This window comes from Doryrhamphus excisus, linkage group LG20 (genome assembly GCF_037039965.1).
Source record: "Doryrhamphus excisus strain RoL-2023G ecotype Guam linkage group LG20, RoL_Dexc_Guam_v1.1, whole genome shotgun sequence".
NCBI classification, from domain to species: Eukaryota; Metazoa; Chordata; class Actinopteri; order Syngnathiformes; family Syngnathidae; genus Doryrhamphus; species Doryrhamphus excisus.
The window spans coordinates 5263530-5287280 of NC_136376.1; the positions used below are offsets into that span (position 1 = coordinate 5263530).

Genomic DNA, 23751 nt, shown 5'->3' on the forward strand with positions numbered 1-23751 from the left:
ATGAATGAATGAATGTTTGTTGTGTGACTGGCCCATCACCTGCAGCTTGGCGTTCTGCGTCTGCAGGCTGGTGTTGTTCTCCTGCAGGGAGGCTGTCTGTCTCTGCACGGCCACAATCTGAGCCTGCAGGTTGGAGCTCTGCGTCTCCAGTTGTTTGAGCTGGCTCTTCAGCGCCACTTTCTCGGCCTGCAGCGTGGCATTCTAAAGCGGGGTAAAAAAAAAAAAGAAACAATGTCTTTACGTAAGAGAGCGGATAATCGCAGAAGGTGAGAGCCAAAAGACGAATGGGCTCACTTACGTTCCTCTCCACCTCTATGAGTCTGTCCTTGACCTTCAGGAGCTCTCTGGTAGCCTCGTGACTCTCCTTCTCCCATTTGCTGACCGCCTGTGGGTCCTCCACACCTCTAGGAGGCGAGCTCTGCACCATCCTCTCCTCTTCCTCCCTCTGCCGCAAAGCTTCATAGTTCTTTTTCACCTGAGGAAACAGAAGACGGAACCATTTTGATATTGTTTGAGTGATGTTTGTGTTAGAATCTCTGTTAAATACTTTGACTGGGATTAGGATCTGCAGGGTGTGCCAGTGAACATCTCCCTGAAGGAAAAGCAGACATCCTCCTCTGCACTCCACCTCTGTCTCTTCATGAATACATAAAGCCATGCATGAATAAATAAAGCAGGCGATTTGAGACACTCAGTGATTCCCGTGCTGGTCGAGAAGGTGTATTTTGGAACATCCTGTTTTCTTCCAGTGGACGTGGCAGACGTGATGTTGCAAATGCTGTCAAGCTTTGCATGTGTGTGTGTGTGTGTGTGTGTGTGTGTGTCGCTTACCGTCTTGAGCTCCTGCCGAAGCTGCTGATTAAGGTTAGACGACTCCTGCAGTCTGGCCTCCAGGGCGGCGATCTTCTCTTCTTTGATCTCCAATGAGGACTTCAGAGTCGACTCCAGTTTGCTTTCCAGGAGCTTAAATCTTCAAATATAAAAAAAAGAAAAAAATTTAATAGATTTTATTAAATTTTAATAGATTTTTATTAATTTCTTAAAATGGTTTATTAGATATTTTTTAAGTTTAACATAACATAACTCCAGTGGTGGAATGAACACGCGTGTGTTGTATACAGCATTTCTTAAAATATCGGTTTTATGATGGAGAAAAATCTATACCAATACCAATACCAACTGATACCGCATTTTTATGCTGATATCGAGCTGATAATTATCGGACATCCCCACCATACAGGCTCCAGCCCCCCCCCCATGACCCTCGTGAGGCGAAGCGGTAGAAAATGAATGAATGAATGAATGAATGCCTGTTCTGGCTATCACGCTTGGTGCATGTCTCACCGAACAATTACTGGCACCTAGTGGCCAATGTAAAATAGTACCGTCACAATTAGAATGTTTCTTCTTCCTTGTAATTGTATTTTAGTTCATTTAGTGAGCTCATTTAGCCATTTTCATGCTTGAAAATGAATTTAAACAAAGCTTGAGTACAATTTACATGAATATGCACATTTAAAAAATGATAATGGGCCGTATTCAAACACAAAACAGCTGCCATTTATTAATTAATAAACTTTGTTTACCGTACAGTTGTTGTGCATGTGTGTTATTTTTAAGGGTAAATCCCGATTGGAAGGCGACACAAAAGACAACATTGAAGGATAACAATGAAGGAGGAGGGCTAGTTTATGACTGGCGTGTCCCCCAGGATGACTGGATATATGCCCCAAGACCTACATCTAAATTGGGCCATGGACCAGATTCATGTAGGCTGTGTCTCAAATGGAATACTTGCATCAGTGTAGAACGTCATAGTGTACAATGTCGACTGCAGTATTTATCCACTTCCTACTCTTCTATGCTTTTTAAATTGTAAATTGCAAGCAGGCGGGTTAGCCCCATCCTTTCCGCTATGAGGGCGGTGAGATTCTTCTCAGTGTGAATGCACGTCTGCACTCAAAATGCTAAGTGTGCAAATTGAGAAACAGACTTAGTGTACTTAGTGCAGTGCAAACCCGAGATGACAAGACTCGGGACTAATTTCAAATTAAGATGAATAAAATGAACGCTACCTGTCGTCAGAGTTCTCGTCCAGCAGCAGCCTCTCCTTGTTCAGCCCAATCTTCTCCAACTCGTGGGTGAGTTTTTCCAGGTCGTTGTTGGTCTGCTGAGTACGTAGCTTCTCGCTTACTAACTCCTAGACACATTAAGGAAGAAACGCTGAATACTGCATCCGTTCACTAAAACTGAGTCTTTCCAGTTATTTATGATGAGTACCTCTCGAAGCGTGATGAGGGTCTTCTTATCGATGGTGCCTTGTTTGACCAGCTCCTTGTTCTCCCGTTCCAGGTCTTTGACCCGAGTGCACGAGTCCCTGAAAAATATCATCTCCTTCCCCATGGTGCGGTTCTCCTTCTCCAAACTGGAGATGCGCTGGTTGCTGTCATCCAGCTTGGAGTCCCGGATCTCGGCCTGCTGCCTCAGCCGCTTGTTCTCCTTCTCCAGGAGCTTCTTGTCCTTCTCCAGCTGGGAGCTCTCCTGCTCCAATGTCTTGTTCTGGTAGTGGAGAGCAGGTAACGGATATAAAATAGTTAATTGGAACGCATGATTTTTATTTAATTTCTCCAGCTACCTCCTGCTCCAGCTGCTCCAGGCGCTTGCTGGAGATCTTGAGCTCCTCCAGGTTGCGTTGAAGGGTTTGGTTCTCAGACTCGACCTCCTGCAGCTCCGCCTCCAACTGCTGGATCTTCTTGCTGCTGTTTTCCAACGCCTTCTGCAAACGCTGGTTCTCCGTATCCAAACCCTGGTAGCTCACCTAGTGAGGAGTTGAACAATCAGATTAGGACCTGATCATGACGGCCAAAATTTTATAGACAAAAGTCTATAAAAGTCTCACCTCTAGTCTCTCGGTCTTCTTGGAGGTTGCTTTGAGGAGCTCCAGGCTGCGCTTCAGCTGGCTCCTTTCGCTCTCCAGCTCCCGGTTCTCAGCCTCCAGCTGAATGGCCTTGGTGCCGGCTGAGCGGAAGCTCTCGGCCGAGCGTCGCAGCTCCAAGTTCTCTTGCTCCAGCTGGGAGTTCTCCTTCTCCAGTCCTTCCAGCTGGAAGGCCATATTCTTGAGAGCGTCCAGCTTCTTCTTGAGTCGGCGTCCTTCTGCCTCCAGCTCGGTGTTCTCCTTCTCTAACGAAGAAACCTACATAGAAGACCAAATGAGTTGATGTTGCTGTTTGAGATGCGGTGTTTGATAGTGCTTCTTTGCTTTGTATGTGCAAGAAATGGAGAGCAGACCTTCTCACAGGTGATTCCGAGGCTGGCCACCTTCTTATGCAAACTTTCATTATCCTTTTCCAGCTTCTGCATCAGAACCTCTAACTCCTCCGCTCTCTCGCCTTTCTCCTTCATGGCTTCCAGTTCTTTTCCTGAGGACAGACACCCACCTTGTGGCTCAGACGAGGAGGGAAGGGGGTGGGACACATACCGAATGAGATGTTACTCACGTAGTTGTTTCCGTTCAAACTCCATCTTGTTGAGTTTGCCCGTCGTCTCACAGATGGACTCGTGGAGGATGCGGTTTTCTTTCTCCACGTCCTTAACCCGAGCCTCGGCGCCGACCTGGCAACGCTGACGCAGCGACGACACCGTCTGGCTCAGGTGCTTGTTCTCCTGTTCCAGGCCTTTCATCTACAAGACAACACAGCTGGGTCAGTGCTGAACTCATCCAACATTTCATTTAGGCTGCAAACTAGAAAGAAACAACAACAGATTCAATTTTGTCTCTTAAGGTTTATGACGGAGCAGAGAGAGAATTAGCCACAGTAATCTGTGAGTGCAGCGCGTGGTGTCATCTGAATCAAACACAGGAACTAATCAAATGTGTCAGATTTGGGTCGAACAGCCACAGAGTCCCTACAGACCCTGCAGAGAACCAGAGCATCTGCATGTAGGCCACACCACATACAGTACAGGCAGCTGGTGCCACTTCAAAATGCATAGTAATGCCTTGCTAAATGCTCTCAGGAGAACTCTTAGTCATGTTATCTTCCTTGGAAAACGCCATCAATGAAGGTTTAGGACAATGACTGCACAAGTTCTAGAGCTTTTAAAGGCCTCATGTGATCAAGAAAAGACAACAATTTGGTCCAGTTGGCCGATGGGCATGTTTGTGAAAACTGACCTGTCTCTCTGAGTTTTCTCTGAGGGTTTCCAGAGTCTTCTCCAGCAAGGCCTTCTCTTTCATCAGGTCAGTACTCAGACGCTCGGCGCTGCAGAGCGACTCTCTTTCGGCTGCCAGTTCGCTTTCCAGCTGCTGCAGCTAAACACACATAGCAGAGGTGGGCATAATGTGTAAAAAATGAAATTAAAACGAGAAAAAAGGAGCAAAAAAAGAAGAAAATGTTCATACTGAGAATACGCTGTGTATCTGATAATAACGCAGGCAGTTTTTTCTGTGAATACCTCGATATCAAGATGGGTTGGCTTAAAAAAAAAGTAAAAGTAGCACCCGCATCTTTTCATTTGTCCGATTTGCCCTCGATGGCCCTGTTGTATGCGTTTGCCGTCAAAACGCATACTATGATACAATAATTTCTGTTCTAATGTGCTATTTTTTTTTTAGGATATGGGCCATTTTCTATAAAATATTCTAATGTAAGGGCTGCACGGCGTCCGAGTGGTTAGCGTGCAGGCCTCACAGCTAGGAGACCCGAGTTAAATTGGAGTTTGCATGTTCTCCCCATGCATGCATGGGTTTTCTCGGGGTACTCCGGTTTCCTCCCACATTCCAAAAACATGCTAGGTTAATTGGCGACTCTAAATTGTCCGTAGGTATGAATGTGAGTGTGAATGGTTGTTTGTCTATATGTGCCCTGTGATTGGCTGGCCACCAGTCCAGGGTGTACCCCGCCTCTCCCCCAAAGACAGCTGAGATAGGCTCCCTCGTGAGGATAAGTGATATAGAAAATGAATGAATGAATAAATATTATAATGTTCTTTGTGTTTAATTTTATCTGTAGAATAGGCCGTGCGTCCATAAAGAATGAACTGCAGGCCAGAAACGGGCCCCTCGGTCACACATTGGAAATCACTTGCTGAATCAAATTATCTTAATTACGTAGAACTGTCGTATTATGCTGCGTTAGATTTATCAAAGTGTAACCTGGCAACCGAGTAGCGTGCTGGAAGTGAACCCGTTTTATCACAAGCATGGACGCGCGGAACAATGCATAGTAGATTATGTCTCCTTTCATACTGCATTCACATTTTTAGGACATCAATCCACCCAGAAATAATAAGAAAAATACAATACAACGTCGCATGAGAGCTGGTGGGCCCACAGGAGGCGTATCTCCCTGCAAACAGCCCAGAAAGCTCCTCTTAGAGAGGGGAGTTTGGATGTCACTGAGCAGCAAAGAAAAGGCTGTCTGGATTTACAGCTTTGCTTTCATCAGCCTTTCCGCCCCTTTCTAAACACTCGCCGCTTCTTTCTCTTCTCCCTTATTTTCTCTGGGTGTGGGAAAAGCTTGAATGTGAATATGCTAACAGACAATAGCGCTACTAAAGACTATTATTATAAAGAGCATGGGACCGAGAACAGAGCCCTGTGGTGTCCAAAATGAATAACATTGCTCACTTTTTGGTTGAGTCTCTGATTCTCCTGGTTGACTTTGCCAAGTTTTGTGATGTTGTCGTGACCGGCAGCTCCTCTGAGTTCTTCCACCGTCTTCAGCAAGGTCTGGTTGTCCTTCTCCAGCTTCAGCAGACGGCTGGAGGTCAGCTCGTTCACCTCATCGCCGAGGGACTTCTGCGGGGCTGAGAGTGGGGAATGAGCAGCTTATTATCAGCAACCTTTTACCGAATATCACAAATGTGAGAAAACAAAAGCGAGTCTTCATAAATCCCAATGGGAGGTCCATCAAAATGAAATTAAGTCAAAGCTCCAATGTCTAACGTCACAGGTGTTAAAGCTTTTAAGTGTTATTTCAACAAACAACACACCCACCAAAATGTCTTTATCCAGATCCCTGGCTAGTTAAACCTCTTAACAGCTTTAATAACACAAAAGAACAGATTATCTTCCAGGAACGACTGAATATTAATTACAGTAGAGGTTGAGCGGACGAGAAGATATGATCCGGTTCTTACCTTCAGTCAATTCTGGTGTTTTGGACAGTTGTTCCAGCTCCCAGCCCAAGTGCAAAGACTCATCCATGCTCTGTTTCTGCGCCATCTCAAGCACAAGGTTCTCCTCCAACAGCTCCTCCATTTTCTTACGGTCCAAGTCTCGTTCCTGATGGGAACAGCTTGATTAGAAGTGCGACCCTTTTCAATATATTATGCGATTGATCCCTGTCACACCATCTCCAGGTCATGCATTTTGGATTTCAACTGCAGATTCTCCTTCTCCAGGAGGTGGAGTTTGTCAGATCGGGTTCGGCTGGCGTCCAGCTGCTCCTCCAACATAGTTTTGGTCTCCAGAAGAACCTGATTGTCTTCCTTCAGCTCCTACATGACCCATCACAAGGTGACAAAATACTATCAGAGCAGGATCAAACAAAACAGCCGGGCTATGTAGCTTGTAATATTAGCCACATGCTAACATGCACCGCTCCACCATTGCGTACCTCCACTCTGGCCTTATAAAACTCAATGTCGTGAAGCCTCTCCTTGTAGCGACTCAGCTCGCTCTCCAGTTTGTCCACACGGATGGCTTTCTCCCGAAGTGCGTCCAGCTCGTCGCGGTACGCCCGAGCCGAGCGGGCGTCCGACAGCAGCTGGTAGCTCTGCAGGAGTTGGCAGACCAATTGCATACATTAGAAGAGACTGGAAGCCGTATTAAAAAAAAAAAATACGGCTGAGTAAGAAAATCAAACAATGCACAATGATGAGCCAATTCAAGAAACAATACAAGCAGTTGATGTTTGCTAAATACAAGGATGAAGAGTCTTGAACCAGTCATGATGTGCTATATATATCACTATATTGACACTTACTATGGTACCCATTATGTCATTGGATGGTCATATCACCTCTTACTTTGGTACGTGACAAAAATAAAATAAAAAAAATATTTTTTTTTTTACTAGATTAGGAAAGCAGGAAGTGAACAAATGTAACAGTTACTGATTGTAAAGGTACCAGATGGAGGGGTAGGATTTAATAAGCTTTGCTTCTTCCTACTCCTTTTGGACATGTGGAACTGTGAACTGATTATGTGATGCATTCAATTGTAATCTGATGCATGTTGAAATGAAATAAAACCATTACCATACCATACATTACCATGATGTGTTATATATATGTATGTGTCATGATGTGCTATATATATATATATATATATATATATATATATATATATATATAGTATATATATCACTATATTGACGGTTACTATGGTACCCATTATGTCATTGTATGGTCATATCACCTCGTACTAAAAATTAAAAACTCTAAAAATTGAAAAAATTATAAAACAAATTGAAAAAATTATTTTAAAAGTATAAAAATTAGAAAAAAAAATTGATTTAAAAAATTATATTATGGAAAGCAGGACGTGAACAAATGTAACAGTTACTGATTGTAAAAGTACCAGATGGAGGGGTAGGATTTAATAAGCTTTGCTTCTTCCTACTCCTTTTGGACATGTGGAACTGTGAACTGATTATGTGATGCATTCAATTGTAATCTGATGCATGTTCAAATGAAATAATACCATTAGCAAAAAAGCTACATGCTTAATATCACGGTTGTTTCTTTGTACTTGATTATTGCTATCGAAGCAACGCAACCAATTCCCAAACATTCTTGCCACTCCAATGAAAGTAAGTGCCAGGCTCCTGCTTGAAGCTAAAGATAGCTGCGATAATTGCTACGCACCAGCTAGCCAATTAAACAACACACTTCATGTCCCACGACTGTGAATGTGTGGTTACCTCCTGCTGAAGCTTCTTGAGCTCCACTTCCATGTTCTCCAACTCTTGCCGGGTGTCTAGAAGCTGCTCGCTCTTTTCCTCTCTGGAAAAAAAAGTACATACATCTTTACCGCCTTCCTGACCTGAATTTGACTCTTACTTCATTCAACAACCTTCTTCTGCAGAGCATCACGTTCAACAACAACACAAAATGACAGTTACAACCTAAAGATAAACAGTAACCTGCATGTAAATCCACCCCCCCCCCAGCCCCAGCCCCGAGGGGACCTGAGCCTCATCTTGCTTTATTCTAGCATGCCTGCAGCTCTGTGGAGCCTCAGCACACATCTCAATAAGGGAATGGCATCCCTTCTGAAGACAACACATCTCCTTCATTCAGCGTGGTTTTTTTTCTCCGCAGTTAATCCCATTTGCCGACACGCCCCCTGACCCTTTGACCTCTTTTCCCAAATGACAAACACCTGTCAGATCCTGCATGGTGTATCAGCCCCGGGCTCATATTTTGGATACAGCTGGCTCTGCTGCTAACGGTTTAGCACGTCTTACATCTGAGCGTCCACTTGTGTTCGCTGCTATATTTAAACACTGTGTGAAAATATTCAACCAAGGGAATGGCATTGGAATATAACCCCAATTATTAATGGACAATTAAATTATGTAATTATGCATATGATTCATTTGCCCGAACATGCTGACTAAAAAGTTGACCAGGGAGTCCAAATTTAAAATTGACTTGTCCTTAAAGTTTATGAGCTGATTTTTTTTTTTACAGTGTTCAATCAAAATATTCAGTGATGACAATTATGATGATGTGGACACCACAAGATTTTTAGATACATAATTAACATTTTATTCACGTTGAGTAATTTGGCCCCATAACTATAACCTAGCTTCTTGTCTAGCAGCTGGTGTGTGTTAGGAGCAAAACAAAAAAGGCGTTCAAGGCGCTAATTAACACACAGAATAGTTTTCTTACTGCAACTTTTTTAATTAAATATTTAAAATTTATGCTATTTTTTCTTAATTTTATGACTTAAAAAAAAATCTAAATTCCAAAAAAATACACAAAAGTATCAGGCAACATGTTAAAGCAGTCTATAGTAACATTATCATTCCATTGACTTTCTGTGTTTGCAATTCATAGTGCCGTTGTCTCCCACGTAGCTTCTGTGGTAATAATTAGCAGACCTCAACTTGTGGGCTAACAGTCTAGTTAGCTGGTTTAACATTTCATCCATGAAGCATGGCAATACTTGCCTCTAGTGTAAATAATTAAGTCAATGTCAACAAATCTGGTATGGGGCGATGTCGAAAATAAAATAATAATAAACTTAGTGTGAGTGTGGTTATGAATGAGAGTGTGAATGGTTGTTTGTCTATATGTGCCCTGTGATTGGCTGGCCACCGGTCCAGGGTGTACCCCGCCTCTTGTGCGAAGACAATACAACTGGGATAGGCTCCAGCATCCCCGCGACCCTCGTGAGGATAAGCGGTAGAAAATGAATGAGCGTGGTTGAATAATAACAAGATGCATAGCAGCCAACAGGTCACCTGTTCTCCTTCTGGCACACATGACCGCACAGCAGACGCACACATTAGCATGCACGCTCAATCTGTGCATCTTTTAGAAGAGTCATGTGACCATGTGACCACACAACACCAGCTCAAAGACCTTCATGTCCCTTGTCGATGCCTCTCTTCTGGTGCTTTCCTGCACAGTTACCATAGCGACCAACCAACAACAACAACAACTGATGAGCTTGGCTGCACTCCTTGGGCCCAAGAATGGCGCCTACGGTGATCAAGCACCACAATAAATGAGTCTGAGACTTGTTGTCACCTCGAAGGTATTTTGACCGGGTGGGTGTGAACAAACAACCCCGTGAAACAGTACGCTTCAGTTTCTGGGATGCTGCTCGTGCTCGCTAATGAAGCTCAAAATGAATAGAGTGCTTTCAAAACGGAAGCGCCATTATTCATTGAAGGACTTTAAAAGGTCATATATACTTTATGAGAGTAGCTTCAATTCGATGTATGTCAGGAAATACATTGGTGGACCCCACTGACCCCACACTGCATTATTAATGCTGGTGTACACTCAAAAGCCATAACAACAGGTAAACCCACACAAAATAAGATCCAACACAAGAGCTGCAGCAATACCATAAATGCTATAAATGTAGCCAGTTGGTTTATTGGCCTAAACTGCAAAAAGGAGGCTGCACGGTGTTCAAGTGTTTAGCGTGCAGGCCTCACAGCTAGGAGACCCGAGTTCAATTCCACCATTCGGGATGGGCTCCAACATCACCCGTGAAGATAAACGGTAGAAAATGAATGAATGAAAATGAATGAACATAATGTAATGGCAGCTGCACGATGGGAAAAGTGGTTAGCGTGCAGGCCTCACAGCTAGAAGACCCCAGTTCAATTCCACTCTCGGCCATCTCTGTGTGGAGTTTGCATGTTCTCCCCGTGCATGCATGGGTTTTCTCCGGGTACTCCGGTTTCCTCCCACATTCCAAAAACATGCTAGGTTAATTGGTGACTCCAAATTGTCCATAGGTATGAATGTGAGTGTGAATGGTTGTTTGTCTATATGTGCCCTGTGATTGGCTGGCCACCAGTCCAGGGTGTACTCCGTCTCTCGCCCGAACACAGCTGGGATAGGCTCCAGCACCCCCGCGAGGATAAGCGGTAGAAAATGAATGAAGTGCAAAAAGGGCAGGACATTAATCAGAATAACAGGACCAAAATATTAGAAAGTGCTATAATACCACTTCCACACACAATAATGACTCAAATTTGCTTGATGAGGAATCGGCACTCACAATTCCTGCCGCAGACGTCGGATCTTGGCCTTGGCATCGGCCAGTTCCACAGAGAGGTGCTGCCGGCTCTCTGTCCTCCTCATGCTGGGGGAGCCGTTGGGGGACTGGGCCGGACCAGGACCCAGTGGGGAGAGCTGCACACAGTCTCTCTCCTGGGTTAGCTCCACGATAGTCTGGATGACAGAGAAACGGTTTTGACAGATGGATCTAGAAAGTTCACTGTCACATGTTGACAGATATAAAACACACATCGGGATTTTAAAACATTTACAAACAAGCCACCACAAAGAAGTTGAAAATGGGCACCATGAAGACACCCCCACTAAAACACACACACAATCTATTTAGATCCAGAGCCTGTGACAGGAAATGGGCTTTTAATTAAGAACTTCTGGACAACACAGTCGTAATCTGGAGGCTATTAGATACCCTGAAACACACACACACAACACACACACACACACACACACACACACACACAGCAGCTCTATCAGTGGTAGGCATCTGCACCCTATGGATTGGAAACTCAACTGAGGCATAAACACTAAGACAAGTACACACGCAGACGCACTAATCTTTCATCCGTGAGACCGTTAACAGTTTCAGCCCTTCCTTCCTGAGGCGGCTCACTCGGTGGTAATGTTTCCACACAACGCCCCTCCCCCCCTGAAAGCAGCAGCGCCACCTTCACTGTTTCGAGAACCTGGGCAGATCTCCATCAAGCAAAACATCATGTGCTTCATTTCATTTCATTTCATTACCTCCAGCTGCGTGTCACGTTCATCCACCACATGTTTGAGGTGAAGGGCCAGGTTCCTGGACAGGTTCTCCAGGTCGTCGGGAGGCATTTCTCCACTTTCCAACCACTGGAGGTCCACTACGTTCTCCTGGTTGTGCGTCACCTTTAAATCACAGCACAACAAAATAAAAAGATAGGAAAGTCACAGTAGGGAACCAGGTGGGACACCCACCTCTTGAATGTGGGACGCTATGGCTGCTTTGGTGTCGAAATTCAGAGTCTGGATGCGTTCGATGTAGTCTTCCTTCTTCTCACACTACAGAGAAGAAAGACCAAAATCAATGCTGTGGAACATCTGAAGAGTCGTCCAGCATCCATACTGCTTTTACCTGAACAGCACAGCCGAGCAGCAGGAGCAGCATCTTCTTCATCTCCTCCAGACCTCGCTCTGAAGGGGGGAACAGAACAAAAGCGTAATAAGAAAATAAATCTTCATGAAGACATCACATTTAAGAGGTTTACTACTAATTCCTGTTTCGTTTGTTCCAAAGCATGAAGACAGTATGAGCGTCCAAACATCTGTCAGCAAGCTCTACAGGCCTCCACTCATCTGTTGGATTTGTGTATGGGAACTAGGTGGTGTGTGTGTGTGTGTGTGTGTGTCACAGTGAGTAAGCGCTACGGTATACGCAAGAGGCACGCAGCCGCCGTCCATGGGTGTTGACATCTACTCCAGAGTAGCGACACAGATGATTGATGTGTCCCGTTTGAACACATGAAGCAACTCATTGATTAAGATACAAAGAAGCGAGTCATTGGCCTCTGACTTAACCTTTTTAAACACCGGAAAGAAGATTCAGAACAAAGAGGCACTGGAACGCTCAATTTGTAAAAGGTTAGAAGGTTAACTTCCATGCTACTCATTTAGGTACAACACCTCTCTTACATATTTCAGAAATCAGTCTTATGAAGTACACTTGGTTATACTTATTTTTGCCCATCATTCATAAACCTTATGTGAAACACAAACACACATTTCTTTCCCTTTTATGTGCATTCTCGCGCTAGAAAACAAATTAATATGAGCTAGCTAACAACAGACGTCATGGGAAATACCTATTTTGACACTAAAGCCCTCACAAAATAACTAAAAAAAACTGCCAACAGTGTTCTATTTACATAACTGGCTTGTATATTTGCCAAGCTACTGCAATATTATTACTGTAGCAGATAACATGAAAAACAATTTTTATCTGGTGGTCTAACACGACGCCTCGCTAATCGCTAGTCTCAGCGGAAGAGTGGATACCTAGCTCTCAATTTCGCTACAAAGACTCAACAAGATACTCGTTTGCCGTCAGCATTTTTTACCCGAGGACTGAAGCAGACGTTTTGTGCTGGAAGACACAGCCATCCCAAGGAGAGCAGACATTGTACGTTTTGTCGCTGCTGTTGTTGTTGTTGTTTGGTAGTGTTTTAAATCATCAAAATACAGCAAGATACTGCAACGATTATATCAGTGTACATGTTAATGCACCTCTAACTTCGTTTTTAGAGGGCTTCATAGTCAAAATAGGCGTATCCCAATGACAGCATTGTAAGCTAGCTGAAATTAACTCATTTTCTGGTGTTGCACAGAAAAAGGAATGAATTATGTGTTCATGTTTCACATAAATATTGTGAATGATGGGCAAAATTCCAAAATAAAAGTAGTCAATGCACAGCTCATATAATGTAATGCAAATGAGTCAACGCACAACTGTTATAGTCGCAACAGCTGGCAACACAAGAGAGTGCGCCTCACAGTGAGCAATTGTGTCCTTTGCACCATTGTTATCTACCACTGCCTTAATCCTCTTGGGCATGGAATTGTCCTCAGTAAGGAACTTGTCGTCTTGGAAGTGTGAAAACTGCCATGCAGCTCCCCCCGGTTTTTCCCAAGGGAGGAGATGATGCTAAGTTTACAGTCACAGTACATGTTGGAATTCATCTTTCTCTTCATGAACCGCAGCTCCCCAGTAACACTGGTAACACTCGTGTAGCACCTGACTGTGATGCTACCACCTGATAATATTGGTGGAATACGTTGTGGTTGTCTATAACTATGCGTTACTAATGATCTATAACCCATTCAGTTGGACAGGTGTTCCTAATGAAATGTCTCCTGGGTGCCTAAAAGTAGAAAAACAGCGACTTTGGAGGCGCAGATGGATGATGGGCTGACAAAAAGTTAATTCTCACAGCTGGAGAGCTTAGCAGGAACTCCATTAGAGTCGCTTGGAGACGGGGAGAGGATTTAGCTCGGCAAATCTCGCCGAGACAGGTAGGGCGAGATAAGCAGCCTTGCTAGGACAAATAAATGCAGCGAGCGAGGAGAGGAAGAGGAGGGAGACGCTGTTTGAGGCAGATTTGAAGCAACACAAACACCAGACTGGGATTTAGAAACAGAGAGGAGGAGGCATGATTGAAAATAGCAGCAGCAGTAGCAGGGATACGCATCCATCCTTATTCTTACACACACTTGATTCATCCACCCAGCCTTCCTTCCTTCCTTCCTTCCTTGTTGTGAATCATCTCCGCTTCCTTTCCTCTCTCTCGCTGCTGCATCCTCAAGGACAGTTAGTCAGGCTTTTTATCCGGCGATGCCATTGTTAGCGCTATGGTGAGTGAGAAGGAGGGATGATGATGTGTGTGTGCGTCTGTCTCATCTGCCGTGATGAATACACTCACTCACTCACTCACGGATTGCATGACTTGCATGTTTGCGGTAAAGCACACAGCCAGTCAGATGTTTCTCCGCTTTGACGGGTTGCCAGGGTTCATTCTGATAACTTCCCTGCAGCAGACGAACAAATATAACAACGCTCTAAGGAAAAAAAATCGATAAAATTTTTTTCTTTGAAAGCAGACACCACTATTGTCATAATAGTGCCCTTGAACTGGACCTAGACCTACAGCTTGAGACTCCTTTTGGTCCCCGACTCCTAGAAAAACTCATTTTTTAAGCATATTTTGTAGAGTTTTCCCATTTACTAAAAATCCATTCATTGTACCTCTAGCTTAAGTTTCACAGGTTTTTCTTTATTTTTCTCAAGCCTGCTGCACCACCCACTCTCATTGTGTGGATATTTCTACATTTTCCTGCATTTCTATTATTTCTGTTATTTCAATGGAATGAAACTAGTGGTCGGCGGTCGAGTGGTTAGCGCGCAGACCTCACAGCTAGGAGACCAGGGTTCAATTCCATCCTCGGCCATCTCTGTGTGGAGTTTGCATGTTCTCCCCGTGCATGCGTGGGTTTTTCTCCGGGTACTCCGGTTTCCTCCCACATTCCAAAAACATGCTAGGTTAATTGGCGACTCCAAATTGTCCAAATGTGAGTGTGAATGGTTGTTTGTCTATATGTGCCCTGTGATTGGCTGGCCACCAGTCCAGGGTGTACCCCGCCTCTCACCCGAAGACAGCTGGGATAGGCTCCAGCATCCCCGCAACCCTCGTGAGGAAAAGCGGTAGAGAATGAATGACTGAATGAAACTAGTGCCACCTTTGACACGATTCAACACAATCCAATCACACATACGCTATCATTTATCACAACACATGACTAGAAATGATTTCCAGACTGAAAGAAGCTCCTTTCACTGTGAGTCACACAATCTCGGCCAATGAATAAGTGATCCTAATGGTGGTTAAAGCATATTATCAGTACAGGGGTGAGTGAGTCACAGTATGATGCCGCCATAACGGAATGCAAAACAGTGTCAGTTGTCTTTGCACAGGTGATCTGGGGGATTTATTCACATCTACAGTAGATAAATAATGGCGAAAACAACATAAATATAGCTCATAGGGCACACAAACAGTGGGATCAGTTTGGGGGAAGGTCGATGAAAAAAGAATCAACATTGATATTCACCAAAAACACAAGACAGATGACTGTTGAAAATCCACTAGCTTAAAGGGAGACCAAACAAAGGGGGGTACTGTTGTACTGTCTGCATGCAACCATTACAACACGACTACATGCGCAGTCTCACTGTGCGGCAAACAGAACAGCCTACGTCGAAGCCTTCAGGGTCCACGGTGCATTCCCAACGTCGGGAAGACACCCCTCCCCCTACCAAACGCTAACGACTTAAAAAGTCACACACACACACACACCTACACAAAATGTGCCCCCTTTCCTACGAGAGCATAATAAAAGCCACATGGCAAATGACTTTTAGCTAGCAGTCGCTGGGCCAGACTGCACACATTACTGGTCCCAGTGGCTTGACTGGTTTGTCTGAAACACACACACACACACACACACACTGCAGAATTTGGCCTAAATCTTTCTGTCTGCTTTGGTCCACTTGCTCAAAGCCCCCCCCCCCCATGTTATTTTGAAGCCCGTCTGGAAACTAGGAATAGAAATGCTGAGAAATGCTGAGGGCAATAACGCTGGTTAAATAAAAGCATATCATAGCAATCCAGAAATGTTACATACCACGAGATGCTAACTGATTGGATAGTGCTTTAACGCGGTAATAACGCCATAGATCACCGCGTTTGTCCATTTTAACTCCTTGCAGGAAACAGTCAGAAAAGAATCATTTGTATTTGGAAAATTCAAGCACTACATTCCTTTCTGCTAACGGCCACATTATAGAACATGAATTTTATCCAAGAGGACACTGAGGGTAACGAGAAAACGGAGCGCCGCAGCAAAAAGGAGACTATGGAGTGTAATACCATAATATACCGTAAGCAACACCAGAAGCATGTGCGTTTGTTTTTAAGCCGTGCATTAATTGTGCCTATATGCTGTTGTTTTTTTAAATAATTATTGATTTAATAATTATCGATTTAATAATTAATAACTATTTAATAAATAATTTATAAATTATTTAATAAATAATATTTAATAAATAGTGATTTAATAAATAAAATACAAAATAAATAATTAAAAAAAATAATTATTGATTTAATAATTAATAACTATTTAATAAATAATTTATACATTATTTAATAAATAATATGCAATAAATAATTATTTAATAAATAAAATACAAAATAAATAATTATTTAAAAACAACAGCATATAGGCACAATTAATGCTAATTAGACAAAGCTGACAGATTATTAATTATGAATTATTAACTATTATTTATTTATTTAAATAATTGCATTTATGTAGACCACCTCTCGTAGACCAAAGACAGCTGGGATAGGCTCCAGCATACGTCCGCAAAAAAGCTAGCAATAAAGACTTGGACATAGTTTCTTTATTCCATCCAATAAACCAACAAGCCAGTTATCCTTTGGTGCAGATGCATATACGCCCGTCGGCCGCTTATTGTTCATTTATTTACCCTTCATGGCTCACGGCTGCGTGTTCAAATTAAAACTGTGAGTGCTGAAAGGTGATGAAAGACCTGAAGTGACAGGGAAGGCCGTGGTGAAAGCAAGATAAAGGCAGCCCGAGCGAGCGTTTGGAGGGTGTGTGTGTGTGTTCAGCGGAGAGAAAAAAAAAAGGCGCAGATATCCTTCAACTGAGTCTGAAATGTGAAGAGGTGATGATTGCAATAAAGCTTCAATAACTTCCTGGAAATAATTGAATTAGCCGAGTTAATTTTTTTTTAATATCCACCGTGACCAGACGTCTGCTGTTGGTTATCGCGCCTCCTCAAGGTCACCCAGCAATATCAAGTAGCATTTTGGGGCTGCAGAGGTCAAATGAATGTGGGTGCAGCTGCATGAAATTCAAACACGGTGCTTTCACTTTGATACGTATCAAATGGCGGCGAAGAGTTCAACGCTGCAAAAATGATTGTGTTTATTTAGCACTTTGTTTCCTTTCATTTTTGTCAGCCATGCCGCCTTCACTCATGAGCGTGTGGGGTGTGAAGGACGGAGCAGCAAGCCTCATTATTAAGCCACGGTGGGAAATGCGAGCGCCAAAAAAAAATGGAATCTCAGAGTCGGAAAGGAAACTCATTTTGAGACATCAAAGCGGCGGAAAATGAAAGCCGGTTTATCTCGGCATTGTAGCAATGTGAGAATAGCGCCATAAAAATTGCTTGTGACCTCTGAGTGAACTCTGTGCCAGCCTCGACTAAAAGCAGACAGCTTACCAGTGAGGGGGTGACGGCCCAGGACCAGCACATTCGGAAGGGGCATCATCACCAGCTGCTGGAGAGTCTCCTGTTATGGACAAAGGGAATAAAGAATACGTCAGGGGCTGTTTTTGTACAACGATAAACAAGATGGTGTTAAACTGCATGGCCATCATAAGCACATACATTATACGTAATACCTCATTTAGTGTGGTTAATTTGTTTCAGACTGGACCATGATAAGTTCATTTATGCAATGTAGGATGACTTATTTATTCATCAAAAACCTGCTTACAAAATAATTATTAGAGTCATCTAGACATGAAAAAACACGCATATAGTCTCCTTCACAATCGTATTACCCAATATAGTAGACATTCATTCATTTTCTACCGCTTATCCTCACGAGGGTTGCGGGGGTTGCTGGAGCCTATCCCAGCTGACTTTGGGTGAGAGGTGGGGTACACTGGTCACTGGACTGGTGGCCAGCCAATCACAGGGCACATATAGACAAACAACCATTCACACTCACTATGGACAATTTCATTCATTTGCTACCAAAGATGTATTTATACGTTTTTTTTTTTCAACCTGACCACTCGCTCCCAAAGATGTTTACGATTTTTTTTGTGTGAGAGACACAAAAGGGTGATGATGCAACTCTACAATAGAAAAGAGCATGTTTGATGTAGTTTTAAGACAAAAAACCCCACCATAAGTTGGCAGAGGTACATTTTATAAGAACTCCACCTGCATCTCTCACGTTGACATTATACACTGCACAGCAACCAGGAAGTCAAAAAGCATGTCACCGTGTTTCGCAATGGTGGTTACGCATTGAAAGGGAATTTTAACACATGCACACAAATGGGCGTGTACAATTTTCTTAAATATGCAAAATTATGCATTTTTTTTGGACTACACGTGGATTATAAAGTCAGCTGGGATAGGCTCCAGCATACCACAGGGACGGTTGGTTATCTCCAAGTATGATTACGCAACAAATTTAAATATACAATTTACAAATTATTAGACTTGAGCAACTCAGTTTCTTCGTTCATATTTGTCAAGTTTACTTTTTGGACCATTTTTACTCAATTGTACTTATTTTTGTTGTATCAAGTCAACTTAATCACAATAAGTATTAACAACCTAAAGAAAACAAATATTGGAAAATAAGTGTATTAGTTATTGTAACTGTACAAATAAACTGTTAAAAGGTTAACGACAAGCATCAAGAACAAAATAAGTAGTTTTGGTGTTCGGATATTATTTATTTACACAAATTGTTGTTTTCCCAAAGTGTTAAATATAGGGCAGGACATCACAAAAATGGGTCCTCCCTTATGCAGCTATAGCAATATTATAATATCTATCACTCCAAAAAACATGGAGTCGGTGGCATTGGGCTGAATGGAATTAGCATGTGGGGGACATGTGGACCTCACATGGCGCAGGTGATGGACATTGGAATTAACAGTGTCAATCTCCTGCAGTATTAATAGTACATGTGACCACACGTGTGCACAGGTGGTACTTGTGTGTGTGGTTGTACCACCGCCCCCCACCCTGCCCTTTCGCATGTCAATCACGTAAACTCAAAGGAAACAATTAGCTGACACAAACACACTACACACTGTCCCGTGTCTTTTGCATATCTTTACCGCCACATCCTTTCACAAACCAAACACTCACGTCCGACCTTCCTTTGTCCATTCAAACCGAGTCAGTTGATGAGGGTTAATCTCAGGTCAGGACAATTCAAACAGGAAATGGGCGGGGACGTACTACAAGGAGCGGAGGGAGACTTCCTGCCCGGTAACACAACAACAAACATGGAGGACGGCAGCGATACACAAAGATAAACATCGCTGATTTGACTGGTTTTTACTCATTCATTGAGTGAACCACGATATTGGACATATTTACTGTGAGGTGTTGACATTAATGATAATATAATAAGATGCTTGGTGAAATGCAGAGAGAGATTGGACCACCTACTGTACATACAGTACATGTGTCACTCATCCTTCCTGTATTAAGGAGAGCTGCAATGTCCACAATGTTAGTGAGCTTGTCTAAAACATTGCATGGCTTTTTTGGATTAGACACCGGGACCGGGGGGGGGGGGGGGGGGTTGATTACATAACCACTTCATTCATTTCCAAGTAACAGATGGATGGCGACATATTGGCACTAAACTGTCGTGTATGATGAGCTACTGTAGTTTTAGCACATTGTGCGTTTATGGTGGTGCCAGCATTGAACTCACTACATGAAAAGTTCTCTACTTTGACCCAGAATGCACACACCGCATAATCCGTGTGCAGTTTTTAAACTGTTGAGGACGAAGCATGAAGGTCACTCGTTATGAAGGTTGAGGTTCGTCAAACGAAACAATAACAAAACCTGCATTTCAATGCAAAGATGGAGCCATTTACCTCATCACACAGCAACTTAACACCCAAAAGGTACCATTCATTCATTCATTTTCTACCGCTTTCCTCACGAGGGTCGCAAGGGGGGTGCTGGAGCCTATCCTAGCTGTCTTTAGGCGAGAGGTGGGGTGCATCCTGGACTGGTGGCCAGCCAATCACAGGGCACATATAGACAAACAACCATTCACACTCACATTCATACCTATGGACAATTTGGAGTCGCCAATTAACCTAGCATGTTTTTGGAATGTGGGAGGAAACCGGAGTACCCGGAGAAAACGCACGCATGCACGGGGAGAACATGCAAACCGAGGGTGGAATTGAACTCTGGTCTCCGACCTGCGGGGTCTGCACGCCAATCACTGGACCTCACAACAATAATAATAATAATAATACACAATAATAATAAAATACTAATCGTAAGAATAACACCGTCCATAATAACTGTTGGAGCTTTAACCTTGAACCTTTGACATCACTTCCTGTCCCCTACACATCTGTCCGCCCGCCACTAAGGTCCCCAGGGAACACATTTATTGTGACGCATAGAAACAAGAGTGTTGTTGACATCTTAAATGGCTTATTTGTCTTAAATGTACAAGGGACGCTATCCAGAAAAAACAAGGAATTGCGTACACGAGTCTGTTAGCTCATGCAAACTCCACACAGAGATGGCCGAGGGTGGAAATGAACCCTGGTCTACTAGCTGTGAGGTCTGTGCGATAACCACTCGACCACCGTGCCACCAAGTTACAAAACAAACTATTTATAAATTATTTATCAGATTTTTTTATTGCCTTTCATACAGTATCTACACTAATGTGGCTAGGCTACTTGTGACCTGATAAAAAAAATGTTGAGTCATCTGAGAGGGGAAAGCTGAGTGGACATTATGAGGTTGGCAGGCACCACCTGTCCAGCCTGCAGCCGCTGCGGCCCCACCTGTCCCCCCCTTCTTCAATGGCAACATGTGTGGTGTGCTGTGCAAGCAGAAGCAGCGTTGGTGTGGACCAAAAGAAGCATCTGTCCAAATATGTTCTCCGTCCTCTAAGTATACTAAGTGCTTAAGGAACAAGATGAAGGGTTCATTCCTACTGACTTAATGACTGTGCACTAGATAATGCATGTCTTCCTGATGCAGCACCTTCAGCTTGTCCACTTTCTGACTGCATTTTTAAAAAGCGGCAAAAATAAAAACGCTTTGAGGATTAGCTTCAAGCTACTAAGACAGCTAAAACACAGCAGCCTAATATTCCTCTCCGATTATCCGCGTGCAGGGGCTTAGCGCTCTCGCTCTCATACATAAAACATGGACACTGCGGGAGAAGGAGAGCGAGAGAAGTGAGGGTGTCATGGCGATGCGCTGCTAATACCAAAAGGCAAGCACGTGCTCGCACCGCCTTCTTTTTTTTTTCGCTTCACTGCGGCCACAATGTGACTCTTCATCTCGTTGCCGTTTTGAACCTCGGAAGGGGAAAAGACAAATAGAAAGGAAAGCAGGAAGAGGAAAGGGAGGCGATGATGGGAAGGGAGATGAAGTCTTTGATTCCATCACTTCCCACTCCAGACACACCGGTCAACCCCTCCCTGGGTCCGCCTCCTCCTCCTCCGACATATTTCCTCCCCCACTCTGACTGTATTATATTGCTGTTATTGATCCCAGCAGGCCTTCCACTGCGGCTCATCTTCCGTCCCACAGAGACATTTAGATAAATTGATAGGGAAGAGGAACTTGTCACAACACAATAGCGTGTACTTCATTTCGTGTTGCCGCCATCGTCATGTCACACGCAAGTCAACCATATTGCGACATGTCTGCGGGACAAAAGACACCATCGCCACCTGACACACACACACAGTTTATCACACAAAATAACATGCCCTCAGTTTGCATGCGTGTTGCATGTGTTGAAGGGGTGGACAGGTTCCCCACTGTTTTTCCGTCTCACAGGCTCCCCTGTCTATTTACCACACAGCCGCCCAGTTCCGCTAAAGGGCGTATGTCTTTAACAGGGGGGCTAATTGTGAGAGTGCTTAAACCCCGCCAGCATGAATCACACCCATTCTGCAGACACCGAGCACCGTTACCCTAGCAACCAGAAGGAGACGGGTATAATCTCCACATGTTCTGATACATACTACGTGTAGTACAATACGTGTGCAAACATACACACGCCTCTGTGGAAATGGAGCCTGAAATATCATTGTCCATCATCGCTACCAGTGACAACAATGGGAAGAAGAACGCTTCCTCTTTTTGTCACAATACACGCATAAACTTCCACTGAAAAAACAATCTCAGAGTCTTTAATGGTCTGGGGGGGTGGGGGTTGTACCTCTGCTGGACATACTGTACAAGAAAAAGCAAGATGGCTTAAGTACATTAATTAAGGAGCATAAGGCAACATGATTAACATATTCTGGTTGTGTTTAGAAGCACTAATGAATCTAATCAACAGTTGTTATGGGTGGGCGCACTGAAAAGAGCAGTGAGGGGTGGGTGGGCAAGGGGGGGGGGATTCAGTGTGGTCCAGATGGAGTAGAGTTGATGTGCTCCATGAGGAGGAGGAGAAAAGCAGCCATTAACAGCATGTTTCTTTTGTTCTCCCGTGTTATCTATCAGCGAAAAAGCTTTTTTACAACGTGACCTAACCCCCCCACACACACACACACAAACCCCCCACACCTCCCCAACTTCCCCGAGGCTCAACTACGGAGCGGCTTCTGTCCAAGGTGGAGGCAGGTGGGCCGGGGGAAGTCTGATACCATCCATCCACCCACTCACCCCCCTCAAAAAAAAAAAAAAAAACCCTCTCACCCCCCCTGGGCTCTACCGCTTCAAAATGCTTAGAAGAGTTAACACAATCACACACAAACACACAACGCTATGTTCTTTGTCTGTTCTCTCATCTTCTCCATCAAATTGCTATTGTTGGTGGACGTCCACACGGGACGGGTCAAAGGTGCTATTATGTCCATGTGGAAGGAGGTACAGTCATCCCAGATCCAACCATGACCAGTGAAGTACGATTCAATATTAACTATATTTTCATAGTTAGAGTATAGAAAACCTGTTTGACTTTGTAAATATATTTTTTACCATTATTGGAGCATGTCAGACATGAAATAACACCCCTATAGTCACATTTACACTCCTGTTATTCTTTGTTTACACTACAGGCTCACTAGAAGGACATAAGAGACAGCCTCCGTTCATAGCATGTAGCATTCTACCGAGCTAACTAGTCGCCTCCAATTTACATTTTCTGAACCTCTTATCCTCACCCGGAGAAAACCCACGCATACACAGGGAGAACATGCAAACTCCACACAGAGATGACCGAGCGGGGAATCGAACCCAAGTCTCTTAGTTGTGTGGCCTGCGCGCTAACCACTCGGGGCCTCCAATTTATATGTTCTAAATTTAAGTGTTTCAAACGGAGCGGGGAAGACAACAAAGTAAGAAACCAAAAGCGTACCACTTCCACATGGAATGGGAGGAGAACTGGTTGACTCCATGCACTGTTCAGGTTCCTTTAACATTACTGATGCAGAGTGACAGGAATACTAAATATGACTTATCTTTTAGTGTTTTTTGATTTTTTTTGACAACAAAATAATTATTAATTAGTAATTCATTTTTGGAAAACCACACTGGGACGCTGGACGACTACTTTTGTGATGTTGAGCGAGACATAGTTAAAAAGACAATTTAGCAAT

General features: G+C 43.6%; 1 protein-coding gene across 5 annotated transcripts in view; it reads right to left on the reverse strand.

The window, feature by feature from the left end:
• ccdc88ab (coiled-coil and HOOK domain protein 88ab) overlaps positions 1–23751 on the reverse strand; it is a 51852-nt gene that overhangs the window by 12950 nt on the left and 15151 nt on the right. For all 5 annotated transcript variants that reach the window (XM_078787354.1, XM_078787353.1, XM_078787351.1 and 2 more), the window contains exons 4-23: positions 17612–17681; positions 11885–11943; positions 11728–11811; positions 11518–11658; positions 10757–10929; positions 7929–8010; positions 6621–6779; positions 6355–6501; positions 6142–6286; positions 5630–5808; positions 4175–4312; positions 3498–3681; positions 3289–3419; positions 2900–3193; positions 2636–2818; positions 2281–2559; positions 2076–2200; positions 832–970; positions 299–475; positions 40–201 (exon numbers count right to left, since the gene is read on the reverse strand). In XM_078787354.1, the coding sequence (XP_078643480.1) occupies positions 40–201; positions 299–475; positions 832–970; positions 2076–2200; positions 2281–2559; positions 2636–2818; positions 2900–3193; positions 3289–3419; positions 3498–3681; positions 4175–4312; positions 5630–5808; positions 6142–6286; positions 6355–6501; positions 6621–6779; positions 7929–8010; positions 10757–10929; positions 11518–11658; positions 11728–11811; positions 11885–11943; positions 17612–17681 (3051 nt within the window). The remainder of the gene's footprint in view (positions 1–39; positions 202–298; positions 476–831; positions 971–2075; positions 2201–2280; positions 2560–2635; positions 2819–2899; positions 3194–3288; positions 3420–3497; positions 3682–4174; positions 4313–5629; positions 5809–6141; positions 6287–6354; positions 6502–6620; positions 6780–7928; positions 8011–10756; positions 10930–11517; positions 11659–11727; positions 11812–11884; positions 11944–17611; positions 17682–23751) is intronic.